The sequence below is a fragment of the Penicillium crustosum genome, assembly GCF_028827405.1.
Source record: "Penicillium crustosum strain IBT 35664 chromosome Unknown utg000005l_segment0_segment0, whole genome shotgun sequence".
Classification (NCBI taxonomy): Eukaryota; Fungi; Ascomycota; class Eurotiomycetes; order Eurotiales; family Aspergillaceae; genus Penicillium; species Penicillium crustosum.
In genome coordinates, this window is record NW_026623126.1 from 3111566 (window position 1) to 3138073 (window position 26508).

Genomic DNA, 26508 nt, shown 5'->3' on the forward strand with positions numbered 1-26508 from the left:
GTAAGTTTCATTTACATCTTAAATCTAAAGAGTAGATAGAAACCATGCTTAACAGGGTGCTGTTATCATATTGTGCCAACTCAGATCCTTAGAAGATGTGGGCAAAGGTCCCGTAGCGAGTAAGACAACAGACGTAAAATTGATATTAGACGATACAATGGGATTCACAATCTTGGGTTTGTTCATAGGTAGATGTCTACTCCTGGCATCTTTCCCTCCTCTGTACCACACTGTTCATGCGCACTCGCCCTTCCTTCCACGTACGTCCCTCCGTATGGGTTTATTGCAATCCACCTTACGTGATTAGTACTCAGTTCGAACCTCGGGATCAACATTATGCAAGACACCGGTGATCTCTGCCCAAACCTTCTCTCTCACGACCCGTGCGTCTTCGCTTGTGACAATAGCACCCGGGCTAAACACATATCAGTGACGTGAATTATCAGTCCTTGAACAGAATGAACTTACTCTGTGATAGCCTGATTCTCCAACCACTTCCCGTGAGTTTCCAAGCCCTGGCTTACTGCATGCAGCAATGTTTTGCTACCCTCTTCCACCGTCCTGGCAATCAAAGCTTGGATCAGCTTCAGAATCCACGGCGCCTTTTCCCTAGTGAGGAGATCCGATTTGCAAAATCCCGGCGTCACGGCATTAACAATCACAAGGGGGTTCCCAGACTCATCACGGGGCACAAGTCGAGCTATCTCGATGGTAATGAAGATATCCATAAGCTTGGTGACACCGTAGCGCTCGGTAGCACCTGCAGCCTGGGATTTCTTCCACTGCTCCTCGCCATTCAAGGTAGAAAGAATGCTCTTCTCATTCCGCTCGGGGAACTTGATCGATTTGTGGATATCGCTCGTAAGAAGGGACAGATGCGGTTGTGCTAATGGATCCCGCTCTTTAGTTCGCAGCAGTAGCGGCAATAGCTCTAAACTGAGGAGCGCGGTCGATAAAACATTGACCTGGATTCCTCTTTCCCACCCATCACGGGTGACAGCGTACTCGACTGACGCAATTCCTGCATTCATGATAGCTATGTCTAGTCGGCCGCCCTCTGTGACAACATGTTTCCGAACTCGAGCTGCGAAGGCTTGGACGCTAGCAAATGATTCGAGATCGATCGGCCATACAAGAACCTTTCCTTTGTCGTTACAGCCGGTGCTTGCTTCGATGTCGGCTTTGGCATCTTCACCCTTGCTTAGGGTTCGAACGCCCAAAATGACCGTACCGGCGCCTAGAGCGAGCGCATGTCTGGCAGCTTCCCGACCAAGGCCAGTGTTTGCACCGGTGATGAGGATGGTCTTCCCCTCGATAACCGAGGAGGGTGGCAAAGTCAGCCTGGTGAATAGAAGGCCGAGTAAAGCACTCATGGTGGTTTGTGATCGAGCAGAAGGTTGAAATTCAACAGACTCTAACCTCTTCGGAATGTTTTTTTATTTCAGGTAATGGAACCTGCCTGAACCCCCTTACTTCATGAGATCATTCTCGGTTGATATCCGATGGAGGAATTCCTCGCCGATGAACCTATAGCAGCCATTCTTGCCTGGTTTCTTTGTCTCCTGATTCATAGTCACCGGAGTCGGATGGAAATCAGGCCGAGTCCGCTCGGACAGATTAGTTCGGGGATAAGGTTTTAATTCCGGTGCAGATCACCACGTGATATCCCACTATGTAGATATTGGAAGTGCGCTTCTATTTAATATCTAAGTACCCAAGGAGGCTTTATTGGTATTTATTGTTAGAATACCTCTTCCTTCATGTACACGATCTTTCATATTTGAAACCTTGGAACTTCCAAAATGTCGTTAACAACTGCGATCACTGCCCAGGGGGCCGACTCATCCGGGAGTGGTGATTTGCCTTCAGATATGTCGGGTACAGAGAAGGAGCTTGTATCCGAGGAGATAATTGAGAGGTCCCAAATTTCTCCACGGGATGTTCATGGATTCAAGTGGGTGCTAGTTGGTAAGTGGATCAAGAATAGGAAAGATAAAACATAGATCGGAAACAGCTGATACAACTTGGGTATTTCTAGTCCTCTCGATATTTTCTTGTGTATTTCTCTTCGCACTAGACAACACGATTGTAGCAGATGTGCAACCAGCGATTGTCAAACAGTTTGAGGACCTGGCGATGCTTCCATGGCTCTCTGTGGCTTTTATGCTTGGCGCTGCGAGTACTCTCTTGATTTGGTACTGATCTAGCCCGCTCCTATATTAGTTCTATACTAATGAAATTTCAGGGGCAAGGCATATGGTCAATTTAATTGTAAATGGTTGTATATTGTCACGACCGTCATTTTTGAGGTTGGCTCGGCAGTCTGTGGTGCTGCACCAACCATGAATGCGCTGATCGTGGGACGTGCAATCTGTGGTCTTGGAGGCGCTGGTATGTACTTGGGTGTCATGACCATCCTCTCGATGCTCACTACGCCTACTGAACGACCAATGTATCTTGGAATGGTTGGCTTGACCTGGGGAGCAGGCACAGTGTATGCAACACCGACATAGTAATATCTTGTTTACTTTGACTATGCTGACCAATTCTCCTAGCCTTGGACCCATTATCGGCGGTGCTTGCACAGACAGCTCTGCAACTTGGCGCTGGTCCTTTTATATCAATCTTTGCATTGGAGGTCTCTTTGCTCCGGTGTTCTTTTTTATGATCCCTAGTGTGGACCCTCGTCCAGGAACCCCACTCAAAGGCCGACTGGCACAGATCGACTGGCTAGGCCCTATCATGTTTATTGGTGCCTATGTATCAGGCATCATGGCTATTGCCTTTGGTGGAGTTCTTTATGAATGGAGTGACAGCCGTATCATTGGCATGTTTGTCTGCTCTGGAGTCCTCTTTATCCTCTTCTTCATTCAGCAAGGATTCAACATTATGACAACATACCAAAAGCGGATCTTTCCAATGCAATATTTACGGAACAAGGAGATGGTCCTGCTCTTTATTGAGACTGCTGCAGCTGGAACCTCCTCGTTTGTTCCGATTTACTTTATTCCTCTTTACTTCCAATTTGTGAAGGGTGATGGTGCTCTAGATGCAGGAGTGCGTCTACTTCCCTTCATTATTCCAATGGTCGTTTTTAATCTTGTGAATGGAGTTGGGATGAGCTTGGTGGGTTATTACATGCCCTGGTATCTTCTTGGTGGGATATTTGTCCTTGTCGGTGGCGTGCTGCTCAAAATTACCACTTTGACAACAAGCGTGGGTCAAATATATGCTGCCCTTGTCATCGGTGGTATTGGAACTGGAGTCTTCTCACAGGCTGGGTTTTCTGTGGCGCAATCTCTAGTCCCACCCGAGGAGATTCCCATGGCAGTGGGCTTCATGACCTGTGCCCAGGTGGGAGGTTCAGCCATTGCTCTCTCCGTTGCCAATACTCTCTTCCTAAATCGTGCAACTGTGCAGATTCAGAATCTCCTTCCGACTGAAAGTGAGACCACCATCCAGGCCATGATTTCTGGCGCAAACGCGGCACTCCTTGACTCACTGGATACTACTTTGAGAACCGATGTTTTGAAGGCTATTGTGAATGCAATTACGGATGCTCTGGTTCTCAATCTCACTGCAGGATGCATTGCTGTTTTGGTGGCAGTTTTTCTGCGACGCACAAAGATGATCCAGACTCATGGCGCAATGGGAGGCATGTGAGAGCAACATCTACACTCAATTCTGGGGCAGTGTTCCGAGGTCTTTGGGCAAAGGTTTCATGCCAGGTACAGGTGCTATCGAATTAATAGATTTTCCCAGGTTTTATCTATATTGGGCTACTTTTATAGTAAACGTTCACTAGATACATAATGCAGTCCTCATTAAATATTGCGTAAAGCCGTCTTAAAGCATGTGCATATGGGCATGCACATGTGTCGTTTGGCCAAGAAAATGATTTAAATCAATATCTACCTATCTACACACTTGCAATCTAGATAAAGCCGTCCAATCTTCCAACTCATAATATTTCCCTTGGATATAATTGCCTGGTTAGGCATTCTTTAGGGTAAGAACGCGTGGAGGGATGATTTGCATGGCTTATAGATAGATACAGAGGCTTAACCAAGCCCATAGGGGTGAAAAGGTTCCTAATTTGGTAAATGTATGCAGCACACTCGTTGTTATACCCGTACAGAGGTTGAATATCTAGAAGAGGCTTAGTGGAACGAGACTACCCCTCTATTCTGTATGAATGCAAGTGAAACGTCCTAAATCTGTCAACCCCCAATCAAGTGTAGGCTTGCCACTGATAAGACCAGTATCGACTTACACGCGAGAGGCCATTGTTCATCCCGACTACCTTGTTGGGACTTTTGTATAAGAGTATGCTAGTTTCCGGCTTACGTTTCATTTTTTGAATTATGATTCCCGGGCTTATGACGTGTAGATACCACTCTACGTTTATTTATCAATTAAAAATACTGTGGGATCACCCAATCCTCCATATGCTATTATTCAAACTTCTAGATAACCTAAAGTCTATATAGACAGAAGAGGTTAAGTAGATAAGGGGGGGGAGGTATCTACTATCTACAGTAGAATTCTAACTTTCTGATTGAAACCTAATTTCATCCTTAAATGATTCCGACCTATGTCCCTTTCTGCTAAAATCTCACGGGCAGGCGTTGCTTGTTTTCACCAAATCATATGCAGATAGAGAGGGGTTCTAAAGAAAAGTATACTCGTCGGTCATGATAGCCTTTTCTGTGATTTCTGTGATATATCTCGCCGATCGTGTCTTATTGTTGATTCATGTTCCAGGTCCTTCGGGTATGCGAGGCTACTGGGCGTTTCTGTAGAAGCGAATCCGCCCGCAGGGCCTATTAATGTCCTATGTCAATAGGCGGGCTTCCAAAAGCTAGAAACAAAAAGGCCCAATGGCGTAATTCTGGTCTGTCTGAACGTACTCGTTAACTAAGCAAGTTGAACACCCTACCTGGATGCTACTATTTTCAATACATCTTGCAAAATCAAATGTTGTTATGTTCAAGAGAGATAGCGGCTGGAGCGCCGCATCGCGTAATAAAATATCCCGTCATCTTATATTCTGCATACTTGGCGCCCATTCTGCTGCATGCTCGCAAATTCGGTGGTTCAAAGGATGCTGTCCCCGAGGGCCTACGGTGGCATGTTGCATAGATGGTTGGTTTTTCGGATACTGCTACCTTCGTGGACAGCTTGAACCCTTTAGGTATTTGCTCAGTCAGTTGTGTGTGAATATCTCACTTGGCTCGAGAACTTGCTCGACTTCTTAATTCAGTGAGTGGGCTGCCAAGGTGTTTTTACGCGTTGTTTCAATAAATCGATGATATCCCGACCCTAGTGGTAATCGGCCCCGAGTTCGACAAGAAGAATCAAATCCAAACAACACACATGGATACGAGTGAGATTTCATACAGGGGCGATACCATTAGGTTCGGGTGAGATTCAGCTAAAGTCATGCGGGGGCGATTGCCTTTGATTCGAGGGGCTTTTACCGTGGCGTTTCATGGGGTGGCCAGTAATTACCGCCTTCCATATTTAGTATACTGTATTTTAACACGTTATTGATATTACCTAAGTATCTGGGTATATTTCGATTAGCATCATTGCAGCAATTTTATAAAGCTTTGGGTGAATTTGAAATATGCTCTTTAACTGGTTGCAGAGGATAGGTACACAACTGGACGTTCAATAGTTTGAGTACATAATCGAAGCTTCAATAACTACATATATACTCCGTACATTTGTATGTATGTCGCTATGTAGGTAAGATGCTGGGCACCCGCCCCAGGTGGGAATTGCTACAGACACGGCACGTTTTGCTAGTAGCACGGCACATTAGGTAATATTCCCTTTACATAATCAATTTTGACCGAGATCGTTACCATACATTACCACAGCAACTACATTACTTACTACTGTAGCAACTACATTCTATCTACTTCTGCTATAAGAACCACTCTATCTTCTCATTGATCTTACTTCATCCAATTGATCTTACTTCATCCAATTGATCTTACTTCATCCAATTGATACTTGATTTCACCTAATCATGGAGCCACCAATTGAGCAAGTCTTTGAGACTAGAGAGCAACTCCTTACTTCGATACGACAGCATGCCCTATCTCATGGTTATGCTATCACTATCATCAACTCCGCTAAGGAGAGGAATATTTGTCTTGGTTGTGATAGAGGCGGTATATACCATGATCATATTGATGCCCCAGAAGGGGCAAAACGCCGGAAGACAAGTACTAGACGGATGAACTGCCCATTCCGCCTTTATGCAAAGAAGCTTGTTGATACTAATCAATGGGAAATCCAGGTAAGAAATCCTAATCATAATCATGCAGCTACTAATAATATGATAGGGCATCCTATGGCAAGGCGTCCACAGCTTACTAAAGATCAAAATCAAACTATTAAACATCTATCAGATATTGGATCTCGACCGCAGCATATTATAAGTCTATTAAGAAAGGATCAACCTGATATCTTAATAAGACCAAAAGATATTTATAATATAAGAGGTAGTATAAGACAGAAAAAGCTTAGGAATCACTTACCTCTTAAACTTCTTCAACAGATATTAATTCAGAATCAATGGAAATATGCATTTAAACAAGATATAGAAGGTCATATTCAATTTTTTATGTTCGCTCACCCTGAATCAATTAAGTATGCTAATCAATATAATAGGGTCTTTTTATTAGACTGTACTTACAAGACGAATCGGTATAAGATGCCTCTTTTACATATTATTAGTCTCTCGCCATCGAATTCATCCTATAGTATTGCTTTCTGCTTTATGCAAAATGAGCAGGAAGAAAGCTATAAGTGGACTTTACAGACTTTTTTTTCATAGCTTGACCCCTTACCCTTTTCTCCAGTTCTTTGCACTGACAGAGATCTTGCTTTATTAGGTACAATTAAATCTATCTGTCCTAGAAGCCCACATCTACTATGCATTTGGCATATTAATAAGAATGTGCTGGCAAAGACAAAGCAATATTTCTCTTCAAATGAGGAATTTGAGGCTTTTATCAAGTCATAGAAAGAGCTAATTAATTCATCAAATATTGATGAATATAATGCTCAATTAGCTAAGTTCACAACGCAGTTTAATCAAATTGCCCCTAATGCTCTTAGATATATTCAAAGTACTTGGCTAACCTATAAAGAGATGTTTATTAGGGCTTGGGTAGGGCAATATCTTCATCTTGGTAACTGGGCTACATCAAGAGTGGAGGGGTCTCACGCTTTTTTAAAAAAGTATATAGGGGGATCTTCAGGTGATATGCTTCATGTTTTTGAGAGAATTAATAATGCTTTACAGGCTCAGTATCAGCGACTTGAATCTGATCTTACAGAAGATAAGATTAAGAGACTAAATTTCTGCTCCCACTTTCTCTATTCGAATATTATAAAGAGAACATCACGATATTCAATATCTTTAATCTCTAATCAAGCTGCTATAGCTAAGAGAGCTACCCCCGAAGCACCTTTATCAAACTGCACTAATATATTCACTAGGACAATGGGCCTTCCGTGTGCCCACCGAATCGCTAGTTTATTAACAAAACATCAACCAATCCCACTAAGCGATATCCATCAATTTTGGAGGATTGGCCTTAGTAATGAGTCATCTATGTATCTGCCAATACTAGATCCTCTATTACCACCACCAACTCGCAGATCAGCTCAAGAGAACATATCAGATCAAAACATCAAAACATCAAACCAAAAGGTCACTAAGAAGAAAGCACCCTCGAAGTGCTCAAATTGTGGAGAAATTGGCCATACAATCCGCTCCTGCAGAGTGTGAAAAGCATGTAAATAAGATGAAAAGCACAATAAGATTGACTAGAGAGAATTGATTCATGGTCGGGTTCTTATAGTAATGAAGCAGTAGTAGATAGAATGTAGTTGCTACAGTAGTAAGTAATGTAGTTGCTGTGGTAATGTATGGTAACGATCTCGGTCAAAATTGATTATGTAAAGGGAATATTACCTAATGTGCCGTGCTACTAGCAAAACGTGCCGTGTCTGTAGCAATTCCCGCCCCAGGTGTCGGCAGAAAGTTACATAATCAGGGGGCCTTGCCTAGGTGAATACGATTACCATCAATGGCCCTCGAGGGCTAGATCAGTTAGTGATATGAGTTATGTACAATTAGTATTACATTCCAGCCGCTACCTAGATAGCTGACCCACCATCTCCCAAGCCTCTCTCTTGCATTTTATTTAACCAGGCGTGTCACCCCCGTGGAACTTATCAGATGGACCTCATCCTGATAACAAACAGGGCCATTATCTCTGATCATGTCACAGTTGACACCCCCCACATGTGCTCCTGTGGATTCAATCTTGGCATGTGTGCACTGCGCTAGGTCAAAAGCAAAATGCGACAGAAAGGTACAAGGGTCAACTTTTCAGGATATCAATGAATCCATGCTAAGACATGGAGAATTAGGTACCATGCTCGCGATGCAAGGTGAAGAAGCTCTCCTGCCAAACTCGAGTCCCACAGCGAGGTCAAGGTCGATTGTCTGCGAATAATAAATCCAAACCGCTGCCACCCACCAACACCAACGAGGGCTCCTACACAGTCGAATCCGAGCCAGTCACGTCTACCACCGATGGAGGTCCTAAGACAACCCCACAACATCATCCTACGGGAAATGGGCTATATATGGACTGGTCCCATTCAGCCGTTCATAAGTGGGCTAGGAATCGCCCCGGGCACACGTCGGAAGCAGAGCAAGCGGAGTTGTTGGCGCGATTCTTAGCGGCTGCACCTCGCGTAGACGAAAGCTACCCTCCCAATCTCTCTCTCTCTTCGCATCCTATGCAGGGGATACTTGGGGTGGCTGACGATTTCGATTTCGTCGTTCCAACCCGAGTGCCGTCACCAGCAGCCCAGTTACCTGACCTTAGCGGGACGCCTTCATGGAATCTCGCGTTTTCTATGTCCCCGGGCATGCTGGAAAGGTCGATAAATGACGATGGAGACGATCTCATGGATGACTACCTTCCGGCACCATCTTTATTCCCTTCGCTGGAGGGCAGTCTGCCCGATGATGACCAGTTACATACGCTGGAAGGCTGGCCACTTTTTCAATGCAACCCAATTACGCCATCGTCTGCGTGCACACCCACAGCCGCAAACCACGTCAAAAGTCTAGATTCTCTGCTCAGAGGTGGAAATATACCGATACAGCATTGTCCCGCAGTTGATTCACACATCGCTGTTGAATCTCTTCTTGTCAGTACAAGAGAAAACCTGATCGCTGTTTTGCAGTGGCTTTGTACCGGAGCTCAAGAGCTCTATGGGCTTCGAGGTCAAGACAACAGAATTTCTGGATGTTCCGTACCATCTATTATGACGTTGCCTTCTCCGACCGTGTTAGATAGCCTTTTGAAGGCCTACCTCACCAGCTACGAACCATATTACCCCTTTGTACCTACGATGTCACTAAATGAGCATATGGACGGTAGATGTATTAACTTATCAACCATGCGAATATTTCTCATGCTCGCCGGCGGCGGCATGACGGCTGGAGCTGGCGAGGCATGCGTGCAACTGGCGCATGGGCTGCTCGAGATATGCCGCATTTCATTAAGAAACCTCACCGAACGAAATGTCATTTTGGCTTTAGATCACGAGTTCTCGCAGTGCGCTCTTCTAAATCTTCTTGTTTCCGCGTGGAGTGGCGACAAGTGGCAGATGGATGTAAGCTTTTTGGCGTGATCAGCCCCTATGAGAGGATCTGCCATCCATTAACTGGTTTATAGACTGCATTCTATCAGAGATCAATGTTCTTAGAGGTAAGGCGATTCCAGTCCGTTTGAAGTTGCCCTTCTAACTCTTCAGATACATTTGAAAGCAAAGCAACACGACGATAGACAAGCCCAGGTGGCCCGCATAGAATCCTTTGACGATGCCGCCCAGTCCTGGGAGACGTGGAAAGAACAAGAGAGAGCAAACAGGTAAATCATCTTTGTCGGCGCTAAATAATACAGGGATAAATTAACGAGGAATTAGAACCACACATGCCTGGCTAATCCTGGATCACGAGATCTGTCTCTTCCAAGATGCCCCATCTATCTCATTTTTCCCCTCCGCTAGCCTCAACATACCTATTCCAAGCATGGATGCTGCATGGCGGGCCCAATCCGCCAAGCATTGGATTGAACAAATGCCATTGCCTTCGGGTCAAGTCACCATCCCTCCTTCTCTCAGTGAATGGATAGTCTGGTTCTCAGAAACGACCTATTTTAGCGCCACGGTACACATTTCCCCTATCACACTACGACTCTTGCTATGCCATCTTCAGGATCAAGTGTTTCAACTGCGATCCACCATGAGCACTGTTGCTGGCAGAGGCAGTACTCCCAAAGGACCCCAGCATATGTCGATTGTTCTCCTTTCAGTACAAGTGCAAACCGTTCAAGAACTTCTCCACAAGTGGTACGAGCTGGCCAAGATCCAGCCAAATGAGACGGCCACGCTAGCAACTGCTTCCAACATGATTATCTATCATCTGATCATGCTCAATGTGATTGTGAGCTTCCCGGAGATAGAACTTCTAGCACGCAGCAGTCGTAATACCGAAGGAGCTAGCAAAAAGCCTTTGCACACGAAACACGCCTATCACTTAGAGAATCCACGGCAGACATATTTCCATTGTGGTCAAGTGTTGCGCCATATCCGTTCCGTGCCAGAGCGTGCTCGTCCACCCTGGTGGGCTGGTGCTGTATATCGAGTAGCGCTGATCACCTGGGCAAATGGCATCGTTTGCGCCGACGGGGACGGTGCCCAAAATCGGAGAAACGTGGACACACAAACTACGGTGGCCCTGGATATTCTTACCCCGGATCATGCATCTATCGTGAGCTATCTGAATAATGAATCCGTGGTCCCTGTATATGCCGGCTTGAACGGCGCGAAAGTGCCTCTCGACAACTCCGTCGGCATTCTACAACATTTTACTCATTTCCTTCACACAGACATCAAAACCAAGTTCACGTGCGGGGTTCAACGAAAGTTATTGACAATGGCGCGCCGGTGGGAGGGTGGGACCACACAAAATTTATCATTCACGGTTTAAAGTGCGTTTCCTTTTCACGCAGCGCGTATTGAACGATCTTAAATTTCGCATCCAATTCCGTTGCGAATGGATTAATGAGACACATTCTGACAACTTTGATTTGAATGCACCCGCCAGGCTGTATTTATTCTATACATACATCCACTAACACAGACGGATTTATACTTCAGCATTTCCAGGTGAACGTTGTAAACGACGTATGAAATGCTATTCATCTATAGACGGAGGATATTATTGAATGATAACAGTTTATACTATCTAGATCATCTAATTCGCAAGACTAGTAGACAGACACATTGTAGCACCTATGATCATGTGACCTCAATCCAGATATGTTCGTGCTATGTCCGTTTGTATAGCCAAGAAAGACATCTTCCTTATCCCTTTCCTTCATTTCATAACACGTAGTCGATACCTTCAGTTCCTTTCCAGTCCTACACGAGGTGACCCAGTAAACAGGCGAACCACTATCAACGCCGATTATAGTCGAGCACAGCGGTGGCGTTTTCCAGAGGAAAGTAAGATGGCGTTGTGCTTGCAGCGTTAGCTGTGATCATTCGGGGATACCGTATCTTGACTTTGAAGGATTCAATCTCGTGTTTCACTCGACTGATAAACCTAAAGAGACTCAAATGGAGAGACTCAGATGGAAGCGAGGCGTTTTCTGTTAAATTAACTTGCAAATAAAACTCTTTTTTGTTATTGGCCGGATAAGTGGGGTCTAGCAGGGATCGGACTCGGCCCGCAGAGCGGACGGGTAAGCATGCTTAATTCCTTCAGTCGGTCTAATCTTCAACCGAGTCCGGAGGTCCATTATGTCTTTTCTTTTTCTACATTTGCTGATTGAATCGGACATTGAGACCTGGTAATCAAGCTTAGTCGGTTCATTTTCTATCCGAGTCCGTACAGGGATCGGGTAGGAAATTCAGCTGCTCGACATCCCTTATCCACTAGAGATTTGTCGGCTGTTTTAGCTATGGTGGATCATGAATACCTACCTAGGTAGTGGATACGAGTCCAGTGACTGCCCAAGTGGACATTCTACACCCTTAGCCCCACACCCCTACGATTATGTAATATTCTGCAAGCCAGAAAAGCATATATTATAATTATCTTTGCTGATAATAGCGTATGATAAAGGCGTTTGTTTTAAAGTTCTAGGGATGAAGAATACACCATTGGTTCGCGAAAAATCACCATTATGTGCCCAGGTGGTATCTTTATTCATACTACGCGTTTTGGGTAGGCGATATAGATATATAGTAGCGATGAACTAGATGGGCTATAAGGGATGTAAAAACGTATGTCCACTGATTGTACTATCCAACTAGCAGTAGTAACGCTGGGACTACTAAATAATGGTGATACACATTTTTTTCCACATAACAGCTCATTCTAACACTACGCAACTCTATGATAAGCAGAATAAGTAAATTTGAGGCTAATTCCAAGGCACACACGCTATCGACCAGGGACCCGCGTGGTATTATGTCAGGGCGCAATGGGGCTGAAGCCAACAACCAATTGTAAGCCAGTTAGACCCGCTTGGCGTTCTCGTTAAATCCATATACGAAACAATTATCGAGATCTTGAATTAGATCAGTGTCTTAGATATTGTCCGATTGACCCAGGTGATGATGGTTCGATACCAGGAGCTCCGCTTCGGACGAGGGTTCGGTCTAGTTTTCACAGTAAGTCGAACTACATGCTGCCTAGATCCGTATTTAGCAGGAGAGGAAATGGGGTATATGTTTGGCCTCTTCCTCTCCTTATTTTTTATGTCAAGCTCAACTTGAGAAACTAAACATCCTTCATCGCCACAATGCGCGGTTTCTTTTTGTCCTTAGCACTAGCAGCTGTGCCAACAATTGCAGCGGCTCTTCATTCTTCTTTTGTTATTGAGCAGCGGTCAAGTGCTTCGTCCCGTCTGACACCTGCAACTATCAGTACTGAGTTGGGTCCAAAATTGTCTGCCAATTCTTCAATCTTTGCTCAAAACGATCCGCGATGGTTCAATGCAACGGAGCGCTGGCAGGCGTCTTATCAGCCTGATTTCCTTGTTGTGGTTGAGCCTTCGAAGGAGTCGGACATCCCCATCATCGTATGTTGCTACTTATTTTGCTGAAAGATTGACTTGGTTAAATGATTTAACTACAGGTCAAATTTGCCAACTCACACGGAATCCCTTTTCTCGCTGTCAATAGAGGCCATGGATCTACCAAGACTCTGGGTAGACTGAAAAATGGTATTGAGATCTCGATGGCCCAACTCACTGACATTGAGATCGCCGACGATGAAGCGTCGGCTTTCTTTGGTGGAGGCGTATGGGACGGGCAAGTCATCGATGCACTATGGGAACAAGGCTTTGTTACCGGTATTTTTGATCACCTCCGTTATTAATGCTGGTCTAATGATTATAGGAACGGGAAGTTGCGCTTGTGTGGGCGTTATGGGCCCTGGACTTGGCGGAGGTCATGGTCGTTACCAAGGATTCTACGGGTTGATCATTGACGGATTGATTTCCATGAACGTTGTTCTGGCTGATGGGTCCGCCATAACTGTTTCTAACACCTCATATCCTGATCTCTGGTGGGCGATGCGTGGAGCCGGCCACAACTTTGGCATCGTGACTAGTTTCCATGCTGAGATCCATAAACGCACTGTTGATGAATGGTACATTAGCGAATTCGTCTTCACTCAGGATCAGCTTGAGTCAGTTTTCGAGGTTCTCAACTCCCAGCAAGAAAATGGCGGCCAGCCGAAGGAGTTGATGAACTATGGTGTCTTTACTTGGGCTTCTGAATTCAGTACGACGGAGGTGAGCGTTGAGTCACCCCCATTCATGTTCAATACTAATAACCCTCTATAGCCTATTATGGAGTTTTTTATCCATTATGTCGGCACAGCTGAAGAGGCAGCACCATATCTGAAGCCATTCCAAGACTTGAACCCTCTATACTCAAGCGGCGAATACTACGCCTATCCAGATGTGCTCGATGCAACCGGCACTGGCATGAGCAGCCCAATGTGTCAAGACGGACACACCAATATGCAGTTCCCATTTGGTCTGCTTGAGCACAACATTACTGCCACTCGTCAGATTTACGACTACTATAGAGAAATCACCACTTCACAGCCATTGTACAACCAATCCATCGTTGTCTTCGAGGCTTATTCACTTCAGGGGGTGAAAGCTGTCGACTCAAAATCTACTGCCTTCCCTCATCGCGATGACAATATCCTATGGTAAGCATCTTAACTCAAACTCTGATTCATTCGGCTCACCCTTATAGTGATGTTCTTGTTACCTACGACCCCGATAGCTCCCTTGATGCAGACGCAATCTCCATTGGAAAGAATATCACGCAGCTTTGGGCCGATGGTCAGCCTCACCAAAAACAGCACATTTATGTCAACTATGCCTTCGGTGATGAACCTCTGGAACAGATATATGGAGATGAGCCGTGGCGGTTGAAGAAACTGCGAGCTACCAAGGCTAAATACGATCCAAACAATGTCTTCGGCTTCTACAACCCTATTATCTGAGAGAAGCGCAAAGTTTGTCTGCGAGGGGTTTTCTGGAGTGCTATGCGCACAAATCTTAGCAGAGTCACCACTTGGATGAGGATGGTTAGATCTATCTACGGATAGTAAACATAGACCTATATTTCCATGAACTTGAATACAGATCACTCCATTATTTGAAGCTTTAACTACTATTGACTATCAATTCGCCCTCATAAGATTATTCTCAGCAGGGCCACACTTATTACAACAGCCACCACGTTTGAACTTTTCCCCGACACCTGTATTTTCCAGGCTTAAACAGGGTATTATTATTTATTGTAGTTTGAAATTTAGATTTAACCAAGTTGAATATGGGCTTCTATATAGTTGACAAAACAGACCAACAAATTTTATGTTGAGGTAAGCTTAAATTTGGTCCGGATTAACCTCTGGGCAAGGTTAGATTGGAGATTCTTGATACCCAACTAGTGGAAAGCGAAGTCAAAGAGAGCAGTCCTCAACCAGGAACATTCGACGAGAATTTGGGGGACTGTACCTTACTGCCTGGCACACTCAGACATTCGCTGTATAGGCATAGCGACATGTTGGTTTCACAAATTGGTTTCTAATGTACGGAAAGGTAGAATAGAGATCGCAGCGAATTCAATTTCCAAGCGTGAGCTATCTTCATTCCCACATAGCCGAAAGACCGTTTGTTCTAATGACGGATTGCGTTCCAAATATTTGCGGAAGTTAGCATTTTGCATCATCATCTCCACATTCCGATCCCGACCATGTAGTCTCGCAACATATTTTCCAAATTTTCCATGTACCCAGCGCTCTCGAATACAATTGCCAGTAGCCGAACAATGTCTTCAGTCCGTTCTTCATGAAGCGTGAAATTCGCCAGCAATTGTAGCAATCGATAGTAAGAAAAGACAAATAGGGAAGCCCAGCCTGTTCTTAGCGCAAAACGATGAGTTTCAGCATGGATTATGAACACTGCTGCATAACTAGTGAAAGAATCATTGCTGAGGTCGTTTTCCGCTTCCGATGGTAAAGACGAGCCAAGTTGATTCAGCAGGATATCATAGTTATACGAAAGCACATCTGGGTAGAAGAGGTTCCAAGTTAGGTTAGATGGATTCCATCTGTTTGCCATTTTCTGGCATTGTATTTCCATGTCTTTTGGCTGCGGGACATCATACCCAAAATATTCCAGAATAGGAGATGGCGCAGAGCAATCCCCAGTCTACACAACCTCACAGCATAGACTGAAGACTTCCTCACAAACACTTTGGATTATCGCTGGATCAAGAGCAGTTTTCGCCAGCTCCCTTCACTGGAGGAGAAATTTCTGTCGTCTTTATAGTGAGTGGCTAATCAGGCACCTGCTTGGCTTTGAGTCATAGCTTCGTGTCCACAGGGCGCTGTCGTGCACTCGTCCAATTAAAGGTCACTGCGGAAGTCACTGTTGAAGTATTTCGCAAGGGGTGCAACAAAATAATGGGACGGAAGTGAGGCTTTCCTCCCTATAGAGTCTTGATAAAACATTTTATCTTATAGCTCCAGTTAGACTCGAGAAATCTAATTTAACGCATTCTGAGGTCGAGTCTACCCATGAAGCCCGGTGAGCAGGACTGTAACCCTCGAAGCCCAGGCTACTGCGGATATCCACCTCTCTATGGTGTGTACGGGGCTTACTGTGTATTTTGTGCTTAGCTAAATGTGCATCAATTTTGGCAGACGAACACGACATAGTCCGATAGGTTCGATTCCAGCATAACCCCCAACTACTCTGATATATTGAGGTGTGCTTAGTGTAGTCCTTAGATATAAATTTTCACGCAAGTATAAAATATCGGAAGATTATGACGAGATATATATGAATAGAATTCCATCACTAGTAAGTCTCGACAACTCTCATCTACTCCTAGTCCTCGGAGCTATGAGCGCTTCCAAAGCCTTTTCCACAACCCAACAGTCAGTCCTTGGTTTGATTTTCGCCTAAAAAAGGCTTGCCATTCGATCCTGCGGTAGATTGCCTCCTAGGGCGGGTCGAAGACCTTCTGGCGGTAGCAGGGGTTGCTGTTTTAGTGGCTTCATTCTGCGCTGCCAAGTATAATTCCTGAGAGCTGCGGAGTTGGATGATATTGGTCAATGGACCACAGTTGTCTTCTTCCACCAAAGAAACGCAGGGGGAAATGTTGAGTACATAAAGGCCCTGAAGCTCCTGTGCCGCCAATGTTTTATTTTCACCAGCGGAAGGAAAGTGATCCCATTCATCGTCGTCGGAATCAAAAAGATCGAAGTCTGTCTTAAACTTCTGTTGCGATCGCTGAATTGGAAGCCAAACTTTAGCTGCATTCTGAGCTATCGTCTTGATTTTCGTACAAAACAGATCATGCTGCGCTTCAGAAAATAGGCCACCCGTATATGAGGACATTCTCTGGACCACGGCTCGAATCTCAGTTTCAAGAGTTTCGTTTTCGGCGCCAGGATTGATAGAGAGAATTATCCGACGGCAAAAGGCCTCTTTTTCGGTATTGCTCTCTGCAAGATGATCAAGAGCTTCACGAAGATGGCTTCCTCCTGCAAGGAAGTATATCGGTTGAAAAATGCGTCGGTCAATTTCCCTAAACAGAACAGCCAAAATCAATGCAGATCGTATCGATTTTGCCGCTAAGGAATTTGATGGTATAAGAGGAAAGCTTGGTGGTAGAATAATATTGTCCACTTTTCTCAGTTTCTCCCAGATATACTTTTTCTTTCGAAATTTGTTAATGAAAATTTTGATGAAAGGTGTCTGGGGACGAACCTTGAAAACATCCTCCGAAAGGTTTTGCTCTAAGAATGGAGATAGATCCTTTATAGCAGAGGTCCAAAGACTCGAGAACCTAGTTGATCTATCATACGGGAACAGTCAATAGTGAATGGTTGCGACCATCTAAACAAGACTTACACAAATTTTTCATCAATATCTGAGGATTGGACGGCGAAGCCTTCCAAAGTTTGAATGCGAGCTCTGACTGCCTGAAGCTCCTTGTTTCTGGATACATTGGTAGCTTCCAGGTCTTCGCTCCGTTTCTGCTCAGTTAATAACATTGATTTCAGTTTCGATCCAGCTGCTTTCATTTGGTCGATCGTCTTATCTTTTTCTTTCAAACTGGTTTGCAATTCACTGATGTCCTTAGCCGCTTGTGAGACTTTAGCGATCTCCTGCGAGCAAGTTGACTCCAACTTCGCTATTTTCTGCTGGGTATTTCCGAGAATTTTCGAATATTCGGCAATCTTGTTCTCCCTGTCGTTGACAACAGCTTGAAGATTCTCGATGTACGCAGCGGAGTCTCTCTGCTTTGCCTTTTCATGCCCGTTGGCAGCAAACATATCTTCGATAGTCGTTCTATTTCTCTCTTTAATATCAAGAATCTCCTTTCGAAGTCTATCCAGCTCTTCATCCTGAGAATGAATCCGCTCGCGCTGCTGACTGATCTCGCCAAGTACGGCAGATGCAAATTGAGTTTCGGAGCTTGACGACAGTATACCGATGTATTTAATGAATCCTTCCAGGCTGCCACTGTTGACAACAGGCAAGGCAGCCGGCTTTCCTGGATTCAATGACGAGGGCTCGGTAGGAGACATGGCAATGAGTGAGTGCGATAAACTTGTTTGAGGTAATAGAAAGGGTTGAAAAAACTAATAAGCCTAAAGCCTGTGCAAGAGAAGAAAGACAATTTATGGTCACAAAAATGCTGGGGATTTAAGGGCTCTGTACATGATGTCGGGTCTAATTTACTGAGCCTCCCGATGAGGGGAAGCAACAGGGATACCGTTCATGCATGCAAGTGCAGGGGCATCTCGCGACGTGTTCGCGAACATGTGGCTTCCCGTGTACGTGAGGCGTGTCATGCAGAGGCCACTCGGCAAGGCTGGTACGTGTCTTTTAGACTATGGTCGCCTCGCTTGTAATGCTACAAGTTCTATTGCGAGACTTTCGAAGACATTTTCATAATTTAGAGTCGAGATTAGTCGCGTACGCGCTGTGGCAACGACCATCGAATAGGGGGTCACTGCGGGACCCACTATTTCAGTAGGCTGATGGGCTAATAAAATCAATGCTCACTGGGACAGCATGACTGTCTAGGTCTGTTGTCCGCATTCGCTGGCAGCTTCTGAATATCTCAGGACTAGTCTAGTCCTATTATTGTTGGACTAGGAAAGAGGTAGTACTAAGGGCCAGCTGATATGGCGTACCACCTTTTGTATGGCCTGTGCTCTTCAGTGGGCCGTTCTGTGACTGATTCCCTCTCAAGAGGAATCTCCTATGAGCGGAACCTTCTCGAAAGAAGTCTTTTGCTCTCAGCTTCCCAAGTGACTCAATATAAGATAGCTGAAAATAACCTATTGTCAACATCCTCTCATATTACCAACTACAAGATGTTCTACCTAGCTCTATCATAGGTACAAGATCAGTCTCTCATTCCAATAGCACTTCTATTAGATTTCTCTCGAGATGATATATATCTTGTCTTGACCAATATAGTTTTATGAATGTTCTAATAGGGGTATCTTATAAGCACCTAGGGATCCCTCTGTCTTCTACCCGGTCTAGTACCCGAGATGCCATCCAGAGTAGGTTCTTCTCCTTTATAAGTCAACCTTCAGCCGCAAGCTTCTTTTCCTCGTACTCAGAAACCACAAATAAAGCATTGCTGCTATCAGCAGTGGCTGTACGGAAGTACTGGGCCGGCCTTAGGTTATGTAATTCTTGTCATAGAGTAAATAGTTCTTCTACAAATACTTTTGCGCGACCCTTTCTATCGGCGACAGATCCGTCAGATCTATACGGATACGGTTAGATCTCCTCTACTCTCCTCTTTCCAAGGACTAAAGCTGGATCTCAATGTGATTTCAAGGGCACTGCCCCTCGATCGTCGTTCGAGGCGTATAATCGGCTGTAGAGGGTGTGTTAACTCGCAGATCTTCGATAAATTCTTCGGTAACTGGTATGGAAGAGTTAGGATCATCTATTGTGACTCCCACCGCTCTTAGGTGGAAAGGTCTCATAGGCCCTTTATTGGTGATGGTACTTGGAGCAGCAGCTATGGTCTATTATGATCTGGTCTTGATTCTCCGTATTTGGCAAATCAAGCTCTATTGGCTCTTAATCCCTCCCATGGCGCGAGCTTTTAGCTTTATTACGCTATCCGCCAAAAGAGCCTAGACCTTGCCAACCTCCACCATTTGGTCTCATGGGACTACGGTGGGACTCCCGTGGGACTGACTGTAAACAGTGCAAACATGAGTTATGCAAAAAATATAATTTGTTAAGCTACCTAGTGATCTTCACTGGCCGAATTCAGCCTAGCACGATCTGAGTGAGGCGCTGGGAAAGAAAGCCAGTGTGTGTTCGAATACTACTGTATCCACAGGTATATAGGTTCTCGTGTTGACGCCAATGCAAAACCCTCACTCAACCGGCCCAAAAAATAAATATAGCACACTGACTGCATCTCCACAAAGGATTGTGAAAAAATGAAACATAAAACAGCATGTCTAAGGTCGTTGTCATCTAGCGCCCACGGTTAGGGCATGAGCGGCTCGCCGCTCTAATCCAGCCCTCCTCAGATACAACCCTCAGAAACATCCGAAACAATTTGACACGAAGGTTTGAAAATGGGATAAAAGTGTTGACGGCAGAGGTTGCATACGCCATTCCGGCTCTCCAAAGCATAAAAATACCAAAAGCTTCCGGTTTCCCAACCATTTTTTATAAGAGTGTGGTCCTGTAAGGATAGACACTGTTGATAGGAAGAAACCGTTTTTCGTCCTTGAAAATATCCACGAATTCTTTACATACCTCCCTGGAGGCTTCGAAATGCTCTCCTGTTAGGTCATCGACTGAACGACCTGGAGGACAGAAAATGGAAAGATACTGCGGGTGCTTGCATATGGTAGACAGCGAACTCAGAGTTAGGGCTTCTTCTTAAACCTAAACCGGCGTAGTGGGTATGCGGACTGTCTGGAGAAGTGAAAGACTGGCTTGTTTCTACAATCCCCAGCCATTCTCTATCGCTTGCCGCCCCGCTATTCTATCTATGCTATCAGTGGCGCTTATCCCTGCTTTCCTTGCTTGTGACGCGTGATTCCAGTAATGCTGTTTGAAATGTGTTCTACAAAGTCAGGAGTTAATAATTTTCCGAATACCTACAGACTGCAAATGCCCACATCTGTTACATATTTTCCGCGAGTACCTTCATGAGACGTGATTATAGACATCATTTGTTCAATTTGTACAGCAGATTATTATTACAGTGCCTCGTTTCATCTTTGGTGACTCTGTGCCTCATGCTCTTCTTGCTCCTTTTGCTTTTTTCTTTCTTTGGCTTCTGCGTCTGCCTGCTTCCACGAGCCCTCGTAATGGTGTGTCACAAGTACATCACCTTGATCCGTAGGGAATCCGTTTTGGGCCGCCGCAAATGAAACACCGGGCATGATCAAGACATCACCGACCATTTTTGGATGTTTGATTCCCGAGAAGTCGCGGTCATCCACCGTCCTGTTGAGCAATTGTCCTAGACTTTCTAAGATCGCAATCGTCATGATCTTAGGTCCAGTCACGTTCACCACATCCTTGAGCATTTCCAATGTGATGCCGGAGATAGACACATTGTTAGTCTTTGCAATCTCCTTCAACTTATTGATGACAGCGTTAACAATCACAAGCAGGTTGCGAGATGACGGCTGTGCTGCAAACACCCAGTTGCAAAATTGAGATGCGACCTCGGCTTCTGGGCCCCGATAAGCAAAGTCGAATTCCAAACCGACAATCATATCGATATTTTGATCCTTGTACTCCGTGGGGACCCAGTCAGAGAGTGGTTTCTCCAAAGTGACATCTAAATCACTCCAGTACCCGCCCTCAGCGAGAACAATCAAATAACGAAGAAGATCTGCCCGTAAAATTGGAATGGATAAGGTTTCAATGACTTCAACAATATCTGGCCGCGTCTCCTGGTAGTATGCGCGAACAAACGCCTCGCCGGATCGGTCGGTAAGCAATTCTTGGCGGCATTCGGGCGAGGTGCTCGACCAGCTGTTCACCCATTTGCGTTGATTTTCCGATATGTCATCTGTTTTTGCAGAATGCCAGACTTTATCCGGAATATTGGAAATTGAAGTGTTGGCGTTTGAGTGGTGAAATTTGGATTTGCTGGGCGAAGGATCTTTAGGGATTTGTGAAGTTGGGGGAGCTGAACTTGCGTCGCCGGTCACAATGGCCCCTGAGGAGGCTGAGGAGGGGTTCGAGCTCGGAATAACCTTTTGTACAGGCTTCCAGTCCGCATATAAAGTGTACGCGAGTGCGAAAACTATGACAATAGGAACGACCAGGCGCAAGGCGCGCGAATTGTTCAAGTTGGTGATTGATAACATGGTGTGGGGACCCCTCAGGGCAGATGCGCAGAGGCGAAAGAGATGGCCGCAAAACAAAAAAAAATAGTGAGTAAATGAAAGTCGAATATAGTATAAGAGAAGGTGGACACAATGGAGACAAACAAAATAAGAAAGAGCAGAAGTGAGACCTTTGAGTATCATATCATGGCATCAGCTTTAGCGCTTAGATTCGACGATTGTGGTTAATCCCGTCCGGGATCTCCGTTCCTGATCCACTACTGGCTCAGACATATCAGAATTTGCTCAGGGGGAATACATTAGGGTCTGCGATTAAGTGGCCTTGGGTGGTCGGAATACACCGTTTGATTTGCCGGGTCTTAGTGGCGGTTATTGTAGTCCCCTGATTGGCCTGATGCTATACCCTGCAGTGATAGTTGCCACGGGTAATAGATATAGTATTCTTTCAAACGAATATAACAAATTAAATATAGAAAAAGGTGTGAGTTTCATACTAGCGGTTAGGCAATACTGATTCCTGGTGTTGGTTCTACTGGCAAAAAAAGCAACTAGGGGCGTTTGCATTAGCGTCCCTTCTCGCCCGAGCGGGCATGGCAGGGTAGCCATTGCATCGCAGTGTTAGTCTATGCAGCAGAAATAGAAACCAGAAGTTCGCGTATACGTGAGGCTGTTGTCTGGCGCCTAACTTGGTGAGTTGTATCCAGGGTATCAGGCCGAATAAATTATGGCCGCCGCCCTTTCCCTTTGCTCCACGCGACATTCCATTTCCGGATTTAGAGACGATCTTCCAGATCAACGATGTCGACTTCATCCACACCATTTTCGAAATGGTTTATGCTACTGAGTATCATGCTTTTATCTCATGGTGCCATGGGCCAGAGTAATGCTATGAATACTTCGATACAGAGTGACCCTCATTTTATCGGATGGTACATGGGACCTTCAACAAGTGAGTGCGCACCTACGATCGATCTACGCAGAGTTTAGAACCGGACTAAGCTTATTATTTTCCAGCCCAGGCATTAACAGACCCCGAGACTTGGACTACCTCTGGGAACTATGCGCGCGGTTGCTCTAAAGGTGCTTGCGGCTATGCCACAGATTGTATAGGCAATAGTATCACCTATGATGATGGTAAAACATCTTCATGGTAAGTACTTGGAAGGAATAGTATCCCAATAAGTAAAGCAAGAGGCTGACTTATTACTTTCTTTTCGTACCTAGCAATGTATGTCGTACCATGACCATCTTCCAATCAGCACCATACGCATCACCTTCGGCGAGCAATATCTTCTGCGCAGAATATTGGGTCGCCTTCACTGTCTTTCGCGAATTAGCAGTATCAACCACTAGCTCAAGTATGGACCCACATACAACAGCCAAAAAGCGAACATATGAACTGACTGCATCCCCAGAATCTTCCACTATTTCCACATCTTCCCGCACAAGTGTCCTATCTACCACAGTACCATCCACAACCGGCTCATCCTCAAACAATTCCCCAACAACGGCTGCACCTACAGTTGCCGCATCGACCACAGCCACCCAAGCCGGTGATTCGCAGACCGTGACTAGTCAGAGCCAAGGCTGGATTGCAGGAGCTGTAATCGGCTCTGTTGCGGCCACCGCAATAATTGCGGGTCTTATTGGATGGTTCGTATACCTCCGAAAGAAAGCGCAGCAATTATCCGTAAAGGAAGAGTCTATCGCTAGACAGAGTCTCCCTTACCAAAAAAGCACCCACAAGGCACCGCAAGAGATAGATACGGCTTCCAACCCTTCAAATCCATTTGTACATGAGCTCAGCTCGTACGGCTACAAATAAGGGACCTATAATGCATTTCTAGGGCTGAGGTTGTTGAAAGGCCAATAACATGGCGGGCATGATGTAGGCACCCCATTGGACATGAATAACGAGCGTAATATCTTTGTATCGGGGTTCTATCTGCAAATATTGCTAAGGGTTATTTCACATGTTTTATTGGCACGAATTGAGCTTTGAATGTTCACAACATCAACCACAGCAAACAGTTGACTCGTTTGCAATGCTTGTCGACTTCCCATCACTTTCTGTAACATAGCGATGTTAGTTATATAATAAATCATATCCTAGAATATGAGAAGTGGAACTCATCTAGACCTAATTAATAGTCTCCCAAGTAAAGATGAATGACCCAATATAAGCACCAATGAAGATACAAATAATGAAATACCCATTGTAATACATAATCCACAATCTTCAAATAGTAGGCTTCGACCACATCACTTCGTCAACGCGCGCGCTTCGTGTAACAAGGCCTCGGCGACAGCGAGCACATTAGTTCCATCTGTTCAAATTAATACATCTTATAAGCCACCCCAACCCTAACGCTCGTATTGTCACTATTAAAAATCGGAACAGTCAGTTCTACTGATAATTCAACGGATTATTTCCAAACTACCCGGAACTGAGGTCTAAACTCTTATCGGAGATGTCAGCCGAATACCATGAATAGCTGCTCAGGGGCGGGCAGGATACTCAGGTAAATGGGGTGAAGGGGCTGAAGAGTAGGGCGGCAAGAGGGACTTCCAAAGAACAAAAAAGATTTTTAAAAAACAAAAACATACAACAGTGAGGATTCGCTGGTGGTCACCCACCCAACTACTAACTCACCGGCGTGTGGCTTAAGTACGGCTGAGCGGACGGGAAGCCCTGTTTTCCACACCCTATGGTCGTATGTACTGTGGTATATTTTGAAGAGAGTTATGGAGTGCAATTGGTGAGCAAGTAGTACGTAGTACATGTTTGTGATATAGATGAGGTGAAAATTATGTGGAGTACAGAGAGCATGATGGAAGACTGCTAGATATATGTAAATGCCAACTATCAGCTTTGGCAGCCACCTACATCTAATATATCATGGGCCCCCGTACACGTCTACCGGTGAAAGTAGATAGTGTGGGTTTCTTATATATATCTGCTCAAATTTGTGCCCGAGGTCTTTTTTTCCCTTGCTCAATTAGCTACGCCAACCAAAGTTTCAATGTTTCCTTAAGATAATTCCCACCAATCATCTCTGCCTCATCACTAGGTTCACTCTCACCAAATCCCAGTTTAGCTCGTAGCGGAATCTTACTCAGAGCATAAGCAGCAGCTTGTCCAAGATCATGTGGCATATTATAGGACCACACGAAAGGTAAAGCGCATAGTATTGCTGCTGCTATCCGCTAACCATCTATGGACATGTCTACGCTAAATTTCCCATGACATCAAAGACCCTCTTAGGCTTACTAGCTGCCAAACTAAATGGTACTGATGAGCTCTCCACATTGTCTCTTCTACTCCACTAACACACCAAGTTCTAAGACAAAGCAGGATAAATACATTCTTTAGAAGGCAGAATAGTTCCGAGGTGTTGGGATCTATGATCGCTGATTGGCTCTGTTGGCTCCTCCCAAAACAATCCATGGATGACAACCAAAGAGTCGTGTAGTATCATAAATTATTGGGCAAGAACGAAGAAATTTTCTGATGGCCTCGAGACATCATGCAGGGATGAATGGCCGGGATATTCTCGTCCCACGGGTAGGGAACCAAGGGATTCCAAACCCGAACGAATGATAATCCAAAAGTAATAAGAAACACGGGGGACATCGTAGAAATCCAAGGGTTCGGTGGCGACCGGATCGAACATCAGTGGTCACGTGTACCCCGACCTGGGAAAGAAAAAGTCGACCCGCCCTTATCTTGTTATCGCATCTCTGGGCTCGTCAATCCTCGACCTTTACAACCCTCACGCCTTTCACCGGTTTCTTTCTCTCACTGGGCTTACTTGCTAGTATACGACCTTTATCCTTGCGCCTTTCATAATCGGCTCATTACCAGCCGATCTACCTTTATATCACCGACGCTCAACCCGCCTCTTTCACACATCATGGATCACACGCGCGACCCCTGCCCCTGGGTTGCCCTGAGCGACTTCGGCGGTGCCTTTTGTATGGGTGCCATCGGTGGTGCCGTCTGGCACGGTGTCAAGGGTTTCCGCAATAGTCCCTACGGCGAGCGCCGGATAGGTGCTCTCACAGCTATCAAGGCGCGTGCTCCCGTCCTCGGTGGTAACTTCGGCTGCTGGGGAGGACTTTTCAGTATATACGACTGTTCAATCAAGGGAATTCGCAAGAAGGAAGACCCTTATAATGCTATCATCGCTGGTTTCTTCACCGGCGGCTCCCTCGCCATCCGTGGTGGTTACAAGGCCGCCCGAAACTCCGCTATTATGTGTGCTGTCTTCCTTGCTGTAATTGAGGGTGTCGGCATTGGTTTCCAGCGTATGATGGCTGATAACACAAAGCTCGAGGTACGATGGACTCCTTGATTTTTGAATGAATCCGTTTGGGGTTTGGGTTAAGACGTGTCTGCTAACCACGAATGTCTAATAGCTTCCTCCCCCTCCTCCATCTGAGCAGAAGGCCTTGGCTTAAATTTCCTCTCTCCATTCACCAACACGATCAAC

General features: G+C 45.2%; 9 protein-coding genes across 9 annotated transcripts; 6 read left to right on the top strand and 3 right to left on the bottom strand.

Annotated features, from left to right (window-relative positions):
* Positions 1-303: 303 nt before the first annotated feature.
* Positions 304-1373, bottom strand: N7487_011847 (putative short-chain dehydrogenase; the record flags this gene model as incomplete). The annotated part of the gene is made up of 2 exons (XM_056879577.1): positions 304-415; positions 469-1373. The coding sequence occupies 2 exons, from the start codon at positions 1371-1373 to the stop codon at positions 304-306; spliced, it is 1017 nt and encodes a 338-aa protein (XP_056724896.1).
* A 429-nt stretch (positions 1374-1802) lies between these two features.
* On the top strand, positions 1803-3663 carry N7487_011848 (putative MFS drug efflux transporter; the record flags this gene model as incomplete). The annotated part of the gene is made up of 4 exons (XM_056879578.1): positions 1803-1968; positions 2039-2195; positions 2246-2494; positions 2556-3663. The coding sequence occupies 4 exons, from the start codon at positions 1803-1805 to the stop codon at positions 3661-3663; spliced, it is 1680 nt and encodes a 559-aa protein (XP_056724897.1).
* Positions 3664-9501: 5838 nt separating this feature from the next.
* N7487_011849 (uncharacterized protein) lies at positions 9502-9978 on the top strand (the record flags this gene model as incomplete). The annotated part of the gene is made up of 2 exons (XM_056879579.1): positions 9502-9717; positions 9859-9978. 2 exons carry the CDS (start codon positions 9502-9504, stop codon positions 9976-9978), a joined length of 336 nt encoding a protein of 111 aa, XP_056724898.1.
* A 157-nt stretch (positions 9979-10135) lies between these two features.
* On the top strand, positions 10136-11095 carry N7487_011850 (uncharacterized protein; the record flags this gene model as incomplete). The annotated part of the gene is made up of 1 exon (XM_056879580.1): positions 10136-11095. One exon carries the CDS (start codon positions 10136-10138, stop codon positions 11093-11095), a length of 960 nt encoding a protein of 319 aa, XP_056724899.1.
* Positions 11096-12917: 1822 nt separating this feature from the next.
* On the top strand, positions 12918-14641 carry N7487_011851 (FAD-binding oxidoreductase; the record flags this gene model as incomplete). The annotated part of the gene is made up of 5 exons (XM_056879581.1): positions 12918-13196; positions 13253-13469; positions 13516-13913; positions 13965-14341; positions 14389-14641. 5 exons carry the CDS (start codon positions 12918-12920, stop codon positions 14639-14641), a joined length of 1524 nt encoding a protein of 507 aa, XP_056724900.1.
* A 1945-nt stretch (positions 14642-16586) lies between these two features.
* N7487_011852 (uncharacterized protein) lies at positions 16587-18244 on the bottom strand (the record flags this gene model as incomplete). The annotated part of the gene is made up of 2 exons (XM_056879582.1): positions 16587-17238; positions 17565-18244. 2 exons carry the CDS (start codon positions 18242-18244, stop codon positions 16587-16589), a joined length of 1332 nt encoding a protein of 443 aa, XP_056724901.1.
* A 2682-nt stretch (positions 18245-20926) lies between these two features.
* On the bottom strand, positions 20927-22036 carry N7487_011853 (uncharacterized protein; the record flags this gene model as incomplete). Its single annotated transcript, XM_056879583.1, has 1 exon — positions 20927-22036. The coding sequence occupies one exon, from the start codon at positions 22034-22036 to the stop codon at positions 20927-20929; it is 1110 nt and encodes a 369-aa protein (XP_056724902.1).
* A 777-nt stretch (positions 22037-22813) lies between these two features.
* On the top strand, positions 22814-23840 carry N7487_011854 (uncharacterized protein; the record flags this gene model as incomplete). Its single annotated transcript, XM_056879584.1, has 3 exons — positions 22814-22964; positions 23030-23165; positions 23240-23840. 3 exons carry the CDS (start codon positions 22814-22816, stop codon positions 23838-23840), a joined length of 888 nt encoding a protein of 295 aa, XP_056724903.1.
* A 2089-nt stretch (positions 23841-25929) lies between these two features.
* On the top strand, positions 25930-26476 carry N7487_011855 (Mitochondrial inner membrane translocase subunit Tim17/Tim22/Tim23/peroxisomal protein PMP24; the record flags this gene model as incomplete). Its single annotated transcript, XM_056879585.1, has 2 exons — positions 25930-26352; positions 26435-26476. 2 exons carry the CDS (start codon positions 25930-25932, stop codon positions 26474-26476), a joined length of 465 nt encoding a protein of 154 aa, XP_056724904.1.
* Positions 26477-26508: the final 32 nt, after the last annotated feature.